General features: G+C 48.7%; 1 protein-coding gene across 1 annotated transcript; it reads right to left on the bottom strand.

Annotated features, from left to right (window-relative positions):
• Window positions 1-7,175: 7,175 nt before the first annotated feature.
• On the bottom strand, window positions 7,176-11,699 carry FAM240A (family with sequence similarity 240 member A). The gene is made up of 2 exons (XM_030294209.1): window positions 11,551-11,699; window positions 7,176-7,308 (listed from the first exon to the last, which is right to left on the bottom strand). The coding sequence occupies exons 1-2, from the start codon at window positions 11,691-11,693 to the stop codon at window positions 7,176-7,178; spliced, it is 276 nt and encodes a 91-aa protein (XP_030150069.1). The 5' UTR covers window positions 11,694-11,699.
• Window positions 11,700-11,899: the final 200 nt, after the last annotated feature.

The raw sequence follows: 11,899 nt of genomic DNA, 5'->3' as shown, positions 1-11,899 counted from the left end.
CCTCCCCGTTCCTCCCCACTTGCTCTCTCTCTCTCAAAAGTAAATAAACATTAAAAAACAACAACAACAAAGAACAGCCTTCCTTCCTGATCGACACCCTGAAATCCCCATTAATCTATATTATTTGTGATTTTGTAAGAGAAATCAACTTCAGGTAGCTTACAAGAAAGGAATTCATCCCATGAACTCAGCAGTACCTCATGGAACCCGAGGCCAGAAAGCAGCCGGACTCCTGGAAAGCACCGGAGTGGAAAGCTGCCCAGAAGCCTGGAAGGTACTGTTTCCCCTTCCTGTGCCTTTTCTCCAGGCATCTCCTTCCCTCCTGTTTCCTAGCAATTAGACTTCTCTGCTTTCCACTTTTCCACTCACAGCGATGGTCCCTAGAGCTGTTAGATTTCCATGAACCAACAGGGTCAGGTGCCCGGAAGAGAATAGATTCTTTCTTGGTCGCATTCCACCGTCTGGGGAAATGTCTGCTGAGTCTGTCCTGTGCTCTGTTCTGAACCCAAGTCAGGTCCGAGCTGGGTGGTTCAAACATGGCTGCTGTGGGGGCCACACAGCCCATGAGTTTAGTCCTGGGCAGAGTCTGCTCAGGACGATGAGGGTGGGAGTGAGACTGGGCCCCAGTAGGGAGGTCTGTTGAGGTCCCGTGGGTTCTTGCCATTTGGTCGCAGTCCCCTTGGATCTGTGGGGATTGTCATTATTTTATACTCAGTACACTTCCCACTTTTTATTTCAGAAACTGCTCCTTCTCCATTGCATGCGGGCCTGATAGAAATCATCCAGTACTTGTCCCTTTGTGATTCGCTTATTTTACTCAGCGTAATGTCCTATAGGTTTATTCTTGCTGTAGCAGGTGTCTGATACTCCCTCCTTTTTAAGGCTGGACAATATTCCATTGTATGGATGCGCCACGTTTTGCTTAATTCATTCATTCGTTGATGGACACTTGAGTTGACTCCACCTTTTGGCTCTTGGGAGTAACGCTGCTAGGAATGTGGGTACACAAAGATCTCTTCGAGATCCTGTTTTCGATTCTTTTGGGCATATATGCAGAGGTGGCATTGCTGGATCCTATGGCAATTCTACGTTTAATTCTTTTGAAGAACCACCATACTGTTTTCCATAGCAACATCATGCCCCCTCTTACATCCCCTCTAACAGTGCACAAGTGTTTCAATTGCCACATCCGCACGGACACATTTTATTTCCTGTTTTGTTTTGTTTTTTTCTTTTTGGGGTATAGTGGCCATCCTATGAGTGTGAAGTGGTATCTCATTTGCGGTTTTATTTTGTACTTCCCTAATGATTAGTGACGTTGAGCATTTTTACAAGTACTTATTGACCATTTGTGTACCTTCTTTGGAGACTGCTATTGAATTTCCACTTGAATATGCCTATTCTCATCCATTGCCCAGTTTTGGACTGGGTTGTTTATTTTTTGCTGTTGAATTATAGGAGTTGTTTGTATATTCTGGATACTAACCCTTTATCACATGTATGATTTGCAAATGTTTTCTCCCATTTTCATGGGTTGCCTTTCACTCTGTTGATTGTGTCCTTGGATGTAAAAAAAGTTTTAAAATTTGTTGTAGGGCAAATTTGTTGTCTTCTGTTGTCTGTGCTTTTACAGTAATATCTAAGAAATCATTGCCAAATCCAATGTCATAAAGCTTCCCCCCTGTGTTTCCTCCAAGAGTTTTATAGGTTCAGCCCTTACGTTTAGGTCTTTGATCCATTTTGAGTTAATTTTTTTTAAGTTTATTTATTTTGAGAGAGAGAGAGAGAGTGAGCACAGGACAGAGGTGGGGGGAGAGAGAATACCAAGCAGGCTCTTCACTGTCAGTGCAGAGCCCGATGTGGGGCGCAAACTTTCAAACCGTGAGATCATGACCTGAGCTGAAACCAAGAGTTGGACGCTTAGCCAACTGAGCCACCCAGGCACCTCAAGTTAATTTTTGTATGTGGTGTGAGGTAAGGGTCCAACTTCATTCTTTTGTGTGAGGAGATCCAGGTCTCCCGGCATCATTTGTTGAAAAAACTGTCCTTTTCCCCATTGAATGGTCTTGGCACTCTTGTCAAAAATCATTTGACTACATCTGTGGGAGCTTATTTCTGGGCTCTCTATCCTATTCCTTTGGCCTATATGTCTGTCTTTATGCCAGCATCACACTTTTTTGATTACTTTTGCTTTGTAAAAAGTTTTGAAATCAGGAAGTATGAGTCTTCCAACTTTATTCTTCTTTTTCAAGACTGTTTTGGTTATTTGAAATTCTTTGAGATGCCATATGAATTTTAGGATGGATTTTTCTATTTCTATAAAAAAATACCATTGGGATTTTTTATAGGATTGCACGGAATCTGTAGTTTGGTTTGGGTGGTACTAACATCTTAACAATACCAAGTCTTCCAGCCCATGAACACAGAATGTCTCTCCATTAATTTGTGTCTTCTTTACTTTCTTCCAGCAGTATTTTGTAGTTTTCAGTCTTTTGCCTCTGTGGTTAAGCTAGTTTTTAATTATTTTATTCTTTTTGATGCAATTGCAAATGGAATTGTTTTCATAATCTTTTTCAGACAGTTCATTGTTGGTGTACTAGAAACGCAACTGATTTTTGCTTGTTGATTTTGTTAATGTTTATTTATTTATTTTGAGAGACAGAGAGAGAGAGAGAGAGAGAGAGAGGATCTCAAGCAGGCTCTGTGCTGGCAGAACCGTGAGATCATGACCTGAGCCAAAATCAAGAGTCGGATGCTTAACTGACTGAGCCACCCAGGCGCCCCTGCCTGTTGATTTTGTATTCTGCAACTTTTCTGATTTCTTTTATTAGTAGTTCTAACAGTTTCTTTTGTGTGTTTGTGGAATCTTTAAGTGTTTGTGGAATCTTTAAGGTTATCTATATATGAGGTCATGTCATCTGTGAACAGAGATTAAGTCTTTTATTTCTTTTTCTTGCTTAATTGCTCTGGCTAGATGTGGCACTATGTTGAATAGAAGTGGTGAAGGCAGACATCCTCTCCTTTTGGAACTCCAGTGACACAAAGTTTAGATCTTTTGTTATTGTCCCACAGGTCCTAAGACTATGTTCCTTTTTTTAAAAAGAAAATTATTGGAGGGGGGGAACCTGAGTGGCTCAGTCGGTTAGTGTCTGACTTTGGCTCAGGTCATGATCTCACGGTTCGTGAGTTCGAGCGCTGCATTGGGCTTTCTGCTGTCACCATGAGCCTGCTTTGGATCCTCTATCCCTCTCTCTCTCTCTCTGCCCCTCCCCCATTCACTCTCTCTCCTTCTCTCAAAAATAAATAAACATTAAATAAATTTAAAAAAAGAATGAAAATTATTGGGGCACCTCGCTGGCTCAGTCTGTTGGTAGGGCATGCAACTCTTGATGTCAGAGTGGTGAGTTCGAGCCCCATGTTGGGCATAGAGATCACTTAAAAAGAAAAAAAAAAGAAAATGATTTTCTTCTTGTTCAAATTAGATAATTTTATTAGCTATCTGCATGCTCGCTGATCCTTTCCTCTGTATTTTCCACTCTGCTTTTACGCTCGGCCAGTGTTATTTTTGTCGTTTGCTGACTTTAGTTATTGTATCTTTGACTTCTAAAATTTCCAGTTGGTTTTTCTTTGTCTTTTTCGTGTCTTTGCTGAGATGTTTTTACTTTTCCCATTTGCTTTAAGAGAGCTTGTAATTGCTTGTTGGAGCATTTATATAACTGCTTCACAATCCTCGTCAGATAATTCCAACATCTGTGTTGTCTCCGTACTGGTATTTGCGGATTATCCTTTCTCATTTGAGTATGAGATTTCCTTGGCTCTTGTTATGAGTGATTTTGGATGGTATCCTGGGCATTTGGAGGACAAGGTTGTGAGACTCTCCCCTTTATACGTATCTATTTTAGCAGGCAGTCCATCTGTTTATATTAGGAACGCATGTCCTGGCCCCCTTTTGTGGGCTATGTTTTAAATGTCAATTACTTTTCAAAGCCTTTGCTATGCTCTTGTGGGCTGCTGCTTGTGTGTTACCCACAGGCCGGTCTGAAACCCGGGCAGGATTCCACACCAAAGCGGAGCTCTCAAAGCTTTTGCTGTGTTGATCCTGGTCAGTTTTATAAATGGGATGTGTCCAGGACTTGATGCTCTGATTTAAAGCATCCCATTCTGCCATGGATCTGTGGCCTCTCCTCTCCCCACCCCCACCCCCAAATTCATGTGTTGAAGCCCTAACCCCTCATGTGCTGATATTGGGAGATGGGGCCCTTGGGAGGTGATTAGATTTGGGTGAGGTCAGGAGGGTGAGGCCCCGGTGATGGGATTGCTGTCCTCATTAAAAAGGCCCCAGAGAACGTTCCCCTTCATCCCCTGCCCATGTGAGGACACGGTGACAAGGTGGCAGTCCGCAAGGCAGGAAACGACGCTGGCCCTGAGATGGTGGACTCGCCTCCGGCACCGTGACAAGATGGCGTTCCTGCCTCTCTCCCCCTTTCTCTCCCAGCCCCCCACAGCCAGGGCACGGAGGCCTTGGTGTAGACCTTCTCGCTTCTCAGAAGGTATCTGCAGAAGTATCTGCAGAAGTTCCTGGTGGCTTCCCCTCCCTGTCTCTCCACCTTCCGGTGCGGGGACACCCTCCAAAACCAAGGTGTTGTGGCACTCGCCTGCCGACACCCTCGGGAAAAGCTCCAGGTTTCCCAGCCAGCAAGGCTGAATGCTGACTTCCGCGAACTCAGCTCCCGCTACCCTTTCTCCTCACTCCTAGCCTAGCTCTGCTGTCAGAACCCACCAGCCCGAACCTCACCTTCACCCGAGTCGTGTTTACTTAACTAGCTTTTTTTTTTTTTTTACATTTTTTTAATGTTTATTTTTTTGAGAGAGACATAGAGTTTGAGCAGGGGAGGGGCGGGGGGAGACACAGAATTCGAAACGGGCTCCAGGCTCCGAGCTGTCAGCACAGAGCCTGACGCGGGGCTCGAACTCACGAACCGCGAGATTATGACCTGAGTTGAAGTCGGACGCTTAACGGACTGAGTCACCCAGGCACCCCTTAACTAGCCTGTTCTTAAGAAGCCTCCCCTTGGGGCACCTGCGTGGCTTAGTCCGTTAAGTGGCCAACTCTCGATTTTGGCTCAGGGCTCAATCTCGCAGTTTGTGAGTTCAAGCCCCGCGTCAGGCTCTGCACTGACAGTGTGGAGCCTGCTTGAGATTCTGCCTCTCCCCCACTTGCTCTCTCTCTCTTTCAAAATAAATAAATAAACTTTAAAAAAAGAAATAAAAGAGGTCCTCCCTACACCAGAAGAACGGGTCGCCTAGAGAGTGGGCACCTTTGCCTGCTGTGGCTCTCAGTGCGAAAGTCCCCTGCACTCCATGGCCTTGACTTTTCTGTCATCTTGCTCAGCCTGTAGCCTCCGGGGCCAGCGCTTCTGGGTTTCTCTGCGGTGTTCTGGTTGTCCAGCACAGTGCCTGACACGTGGGAGAGGAGTCATGGAAAGAACCTTCACCTGTATTTCCTGCCTCACTCCCCTGCATTTAGCCCCACCGCAGTTCATGAAAACAAGGCTTTGCTCCCAGAGCCTCTCGCCTTCGAGCCCTGACTTCTCTTTTTCCCTCTGTGTAATTCCTGTTTTCCTCCTACCCCGCGAAAATTCCTCTTTCATCACCATGTTCTCACATGAACCCAGCTGGAATTCGTAGTTTATTCGTTGAATTGAATCCCATGTTGAATGAGACACCGTAGAGGGAGGAAGGGCTCTGAGCCCTGTTTTCTGGATCATGTGGGTAAGGGACCTGGGCAAATGTTCCCCCAGCACTTCTTTTTAAAAAAAAATTTTTTTTTAACGTTTATTTATTTTTGAGACAGAGAGAGACAGAGCATGAACGGGGGAGGGTCAGAGAGAGAGGGAGACACAGAACCCAAAGCAGGCTCCAGGCTGTGAGCCGTCAGCCCAGAGCCCGACGCGGGGCTCGAGCTCACGGACCGTGAGATCATGACCCGAGTTGAAGTCGGAAGCTTAACCGAGGCGCCCCTCTCCTAGCACTTCTTAACTTCAGGTGGCTCCCATTGCCAGGATGAGCCTTCTGGGCTCCCTGGGGGTGTGGATGGAAGCACTCTCTGGCACATGAGGGCCCTTAGAGGACAGAAGCACCATATCTGCTCTGTTCAGAATTGTCCCTACCTTGTCCTCGGTGTGGCACGGTAACACTGTGCCTCCAGCTTTCAGATACTTTACAACATGGTCTCTCGGAGCCCTTGCGCTGGCTGGAAACTGTTGCCAAGGCCCAGTCTCAGTCCGCGATTCTGGAAGCAGCAACGCTATACCGGAGACCTGAGATTCTGCCGGGGAGTGACTGTGCCATTTCAAAGTCCGGAATGTATAACAGCAAACACTTTGTTGGGTGGCCAGATACACCTCAGCCAGAGAGCTAACCAGTGCCAGCGTGTGGGACGTAAAACAAAGCCATGAGGGGCATCCGGCTGGCTCAGTTGGAAGAGTGTGTGACTCTTGATCTTGGGGTTGAGTTTGTGGCCCACGTTGGGTGTAGAGATCACTTAACAACGAAATATCAAAAGATGATCATAAATAAAATAAAGCAATGAAACACAGGGCGTGCACATCCGTGGTGGCCGGGCAACCAAGTTTTATTACAGTTATCCTGATCTGATCGAACGGTTCAGGAGGCCAATTGAATTCACACGCGGGGGAAATAGCCTCAGATCCATCTCTGGGCAAACCTAATCTTTACGGCTATTCACAATGTTGCTTTTCTTGCAGACGGGTACGTGTCTCATAAAAAGAAAACAAGGGAAAGGATCACATGAAACTGTTTCTGGGAGAGATGTGGAACCGCACTGCTGGGCGATGTGTATAAAGCGTGACCAGGAAGATCAGCACCCCGCGTGGGCTTAGAATTTAAAATACGTAGACGTCAAAATCAGAAGGGAACGATACGGAAATGGAGCGTGCTACATGGAACTCTGGTATCAAATAACCTCATCTTTAGGGACACTTGGGATAACATGCCGGCCCCCACGTGGAGGGGACCGACTTGGCTGATAATTCCCAGTTGGCACCCGGGAGGACGCGCGGGTAGATCCGTCACGGGTCGGGGGCAGTGTGACATCTGTGTGGCACAGCTCAGGGACTCGGGCATTTGCATGGACTCCTCCCGGCGCGGTGACGTCAGTGCTTTGAATCCTCTTGGGTCAGCGAAGCGAGATGCTCCCGGCCAGCGTTTGCCCGCTTTTTGGTCTCATCTGGGCCGTTCTGAAGTCTCAGCTTTGCTTCCAGTCTCTGCCTCCATCCTTCTCTGAGCCTGAAAATAGACACCAAACACGCAAACGGAGCAGCCATTTCCACGGCTGTTGGCTCAGGGATGCTTCCTCCCCCCCCCTTTTGTTGCCCCCCTGAAGGTGTCTGTGTGTGCATTCAGGTTTTAAAAGGTATGCAGAGCACTTGCAAATTTAAATATATGCCTATTTTATATTTTGTAGGTATATCTTTAGCTCTCACTTCTGTTCAGTCTCTTCTAATCTTAACCCTTCAAACTTTCCCTTTGGGGCTGCAACGTCTTTAGAGTTGTGGAGGGGGGAACCTGTCAGTCTAGAATTGTCCACTTGGCAGAGCTATCTTTCAAACACAGAGGTGAAGTAAAGCTGTCTTCAGCCATGCAAGAGCGGGAGGAACTCGCACCAGCAGCCTGTCCCCACATGACATGTTAAAGGAAACCCGTCAAGCAGAGGGAGAATGGCCCGAAATGGAAGTCGGGATCTGTGCAATTCAGTGAAAGGCGATCGCGTGGGTGCATATTACTAATTTTGTCTCACTACTTAAAACTCCTTAGGGCGCCTGGGTGGCTCAGTCGTTTGAGCGTCCGACTTTGGCTCAGGTCAAGATCTCACGGCTCACGAGTTCGAGCCCCACATCGGGCTCTGTGCTGACAGCTCAGAGCCTAGAGCTGCTTCGGATTCTGTGTCTCGCTCTCTCTCTGGCCCTCCCCTGCTCGCGCTCTGTCTCTGTCTCTCTCTCAAAAATAAACATTAAAGAAAAAAATTGAAAAAAAAAGAAGATAGTGTCTGAAAGCAAAACTGTCAATGACGTCACGTGGGGTTTATGACGTGTGTGGAAGAGAAACTTTACTTTGCACCGTTGGAGGGGGAGCGGGGGGCTGGGCCACTGTAAGGCTCCCACACCCTCCCTACGGGAGACCAGGCGGCCCTCAAAGGCACACGGTGATGGAGGCCCTAAAGCGACCCTGAAAATAACACAAACAGATGGCGTTAAAAAGCCAACAGAGGAGATAAAATGAAATCATAAAATACCATTTAGTTAACCCAAAAGAAGGCAGAAAAGAGATAAAGGAAAAACAGCACAGATGAGCGAACAGGAGACAAATTGCAAGCTGGCAGATTTCAACCCAATCATGCGCGTTAACGTTAAAGATGTAAACCGCTGATTAAAATGAAAAGACGTTGAATTGAATAAAAAATGATATTGAAATAGATGCCGCCTACGGGAAAATCGCTTTTTGTTTTATTTTATTATTTTATTTTATTTTGAGAGAGAGAGAGAGAGAGTGCAAGCAAGTGGGAGAGGGGCAGAGAGAGGGGGAGAGAGAGAATCCCAAGCAGGCTCCATGTTCCGTGCAGAGCCTTACTTGGGGGTCGATCCCACAACCCTGGGATCATGACCTGAGCCAAAATCAAGAACTGACTGAGCCACCCAGGCGCTTAGGAAAGTCACCTTTGATATGAAGGTGGCAATAGGTTAAAATCAAAAGGATGGGAAAATATTCTATCTTAACCCTAATCAAAGAAAGCTGGAGTGTAATATCAGGCAAGGTAGATTTCACAGCCAAGAACATTACCAAAGAGAAAGAGGGTCGTTTGGCAACAAGGGGGTCAATTTATCAAGAGGACGTAAGGATCTTAAACATTTGTGTGAAAACAGAGCTTCAAAATACTCGAAACGAAATGCGACAGAGCTGTTAGGAGATATAGGCAGATTTGCAACGACAGCTGGATTTCAACACCCACATTTCAGAACAAGAGGCAAGACCTCAGTAGGGCTGTGGAACTCTGAACAACACTACCAACCGACCGCTCCCCGCTGGTGAAAGGCGGGGACTCTCCAACAGCCCTCTCCTCCTAGTGTCCGTGGGAAAAGTCATAAGGAGAAAATGAAGGCACGGGGAGATCTGCGGGCTCACCCAGAGACCACAGGGGCTGGGGCCGTTCCTCTGGCGTCTGGTCTCTGCTGTATTTAATCCTGGACTAAGTGGCCATGTGCGGGGGCGGGGGGGGGGGGGGGGGGGTTGGGCGGGGGAGAAGGAACTGACATTATCCTGTTCCAGCCTCGGAACAGCCTAATGAACTGGGCCATCTCCTCCATTTTGTGCCGGGACAAGACGGATTAGCGGGTAAGAGCAGAGACCCTCTGGAGGAGGCCACCGGGTTCAAATGGGAAGAGGAGGAGAAGGATGAACAAATTCGAGTCTCGCCGTCCCACCAGCCAGAAAGCGTCCCCCTGCAGTCTTCCGTTAAGTTGCATAGACGGACACTGTGCATATACATTGTCATGTTTTAATTTTTTGACATTTATTCCTTTTTTGAGAAATAGTGTGAGCAGGGAGAGGGGCCGAGAGAGGGGGAGACACAGAATCCGAAGCAGGCTCCAGGCGCCGAGCTGTCAGCACAGAGCCCGACGCGGGGCTCGAACCCACGGACTGCGAGATCATGACCTGAGCCGAAGTCGGCCGCTTAACCAACTGAGCCACCCAGGCGCCCCTGTCATGCTTTAACAGACTGGAGCCGGTTTGCTCATCCCTCGGCGTGCACCTCACTTTCTGCATCTTCCTTAGGCAGTTCCACCGCACCTGATGCCTTCTGCGCGCTCCCTGGGGCGGGGGAGGGGGGACACATGCGTGCACGGCATGCTGAGTGGCCTGGCCTGGGGAAGGAAGGTGGCAGGGACCACAGAAATGACTGACCGCCCACCTCAGCTTCTCAGACAATCCCCGGAGGAGACGCCCTAACACGGCGCTCCAGCATCGAGGACAGCCCGCTTCCCCTTGCCCGTGGCCAGGAATGCGGCCCAGCAGCTCTCCATACGTGCAAGAGGCTGGGTTCCCCTTGGGACTCAGGAGGGTGCTTGGAAGGCAACAGCGAGTCTAAGTCTTGCAGACTGGTTCATGTCGTTGGCCCAGCAAGCACGCACTGGCAGCGTGGAGTCACGGGCCCCGCCGTCAGGCCGATCCCCCCGGCCATACACAAGCTGTGCCCTCTGCAAACAGACGGCGGCTGAGCTGTTCCATGGGGACCGAGGACCCAGATGGGCCTGTCCCCTCACTGGCTCCAAAGTGGAGGTGGCGCGTGCGGGTGGTGAGCCGCCGCGGTCCCCACAGCCATGGCGGCCCCGGGTCTGCTCAAGGGAGTCGCCGCTCTGCCCTGGGTGGACTGGTTTGGCTGCCGCAGGGATGGGGTGGACTGGTTTGGCTGCCGCAGGGATGCCCGGCAGAGGAGTGACCGCCCATCAGCCCCCCTCAGAGGACCTTGCAGGGTGTCCCGTGTCTTCACCCAGACGAGCCCTGGGAATCGGTCACGGTCTCCTTTGCTTGATTGCTCTTTACGGGCTCATCTGCTGACCTGCTCCCCAAATTTAGGGTGACCCTCATGCACTAGAAATGGTGCCAGAGGGGAGATTTTTCCATTTCTAAAGATACGGATCAAAGGGTACATTTGTTAATGTAGATGAATTTTAAAAATTACTGCCCAAGGGCGCCTGGATGGCTCAGTAGATTGGGCATCCAACTTTGGCTCAGGTCATGATCTCACGGTTCGTGGGTTCGAGCCCCGCATCAGGCTCTCTGCTGTCAGCGCAGAACCTGCTTCGGATCCTCTGTCTCCCTCTCTCTGCCCCTCCCCAGCTCTCGCGCTCTCTCTCTCTCAAAAATAAATAAACATTAAAAAAAAAAAAAAAAGAAAAGCAAACAAAAAAATTTGCTGCCCGTAAGTATAGGTGATGGCAGGAACATACGCCGGGAAAATTAAAATAATGATGTTCTCTAAGATGCCCATCTGGCATTCTTCTGGGGAAATAAATTTTGCTTTAAAAAAAAATAGACAAACAAGGGCAGTAATGCTTTGCCCATGTGTGTTCATGGCGGGGATGCTGACAACGGGGAGGTTGTGCCTGGGAGGCCGGGGATATGGGAATTCTATCTTCCGCTCAGTTTTGCTGTGAACCTAAAACTGCCCTAAAGAATAAAGTCTATTTTGTTTTTAGTGGCGTCTGGGTGGCTCAGACGGTTAAGCGTCTGCCTTTGGCTCGGGTCATGATCTCACGGTCCGTGAGTTTGAGCCCCACGTCGGGCTCCGGGCTGACGGCGCAGAGCCCGCTTCGGATCCTCCTCTGTCTCCCCCTCTCTCTGCCCCTGCCGTGCTCATGCTCTTTTCTCTCTCAAAAGTAAATAAATGAATGTCTATTCTTAAAATCGAATGAATAGTAAAAAAAAAAAATAAATAAATAAATATAAAAAATAAACAAACGAGCCACGTACTTTTTCAGGGCGCTTTTTCCCAGGCGATATTCCTCCGACTGTCGGTAGTAGGTCTGCTTGCCGATCTCCCGTTCCCAGAAACGCTTGAGCTCGTGGCAGGTGTTTCCGCAGAAGACTTCCCGGCGGACGTACTGATTGTTCATCCCCTTGAAAAGGAAAGTATCAGTCGAACCCCCGTGGAACACGCTCCCTCAGACTCTGGGGGGTACAGACTATTTGAAGCCAGCCCCTGCCACTTATCTGAGGGGGTCCTGGCCAGCGGCAGAACCTCACGGGGGTGGGGGGTGGGGGGTGGGGTTGGCCACACGGCTTGTCGTCGGGATACAGTGGTGTGAATGCGGAAGTCCCC

Source organism: Lynx canadensis, chromosome A2 (genome assembly GCF_007474595.2).
Source record: "Lynx canadensis isolate LIC74 chromosome A2, mLynCan4.pri.v2, whole genome shotgun sequence".
NCBI classification, from domain to species: domain Eukaryota; kingdom Metazoa; phylum Chordata; class Mammalia; order Carnivora; family Felidae; genus Lynx; species Lynx canadensis.
Note: the sequence above shows the minus strand (reverse complement) of the source record. Positions and strands in the feature narration are given on the sequence as shown.

Coding starts and splice junctions, on each gene's coding strand:
- FAM240A (XM_030294209.1), bottom strand. CDS start 11,693: ATGAACAATCAGTACGTCCGCCGGGAAGTCTTCTGCGGAAACACCTGC. Junction 7,309..11,550: donor GGAAAAAGCGCCCTGAAAAA/GTACGTGGCTCG, acceptor GTCTATTTTCAG/GCTCAGAGAAGGATGGAGGC.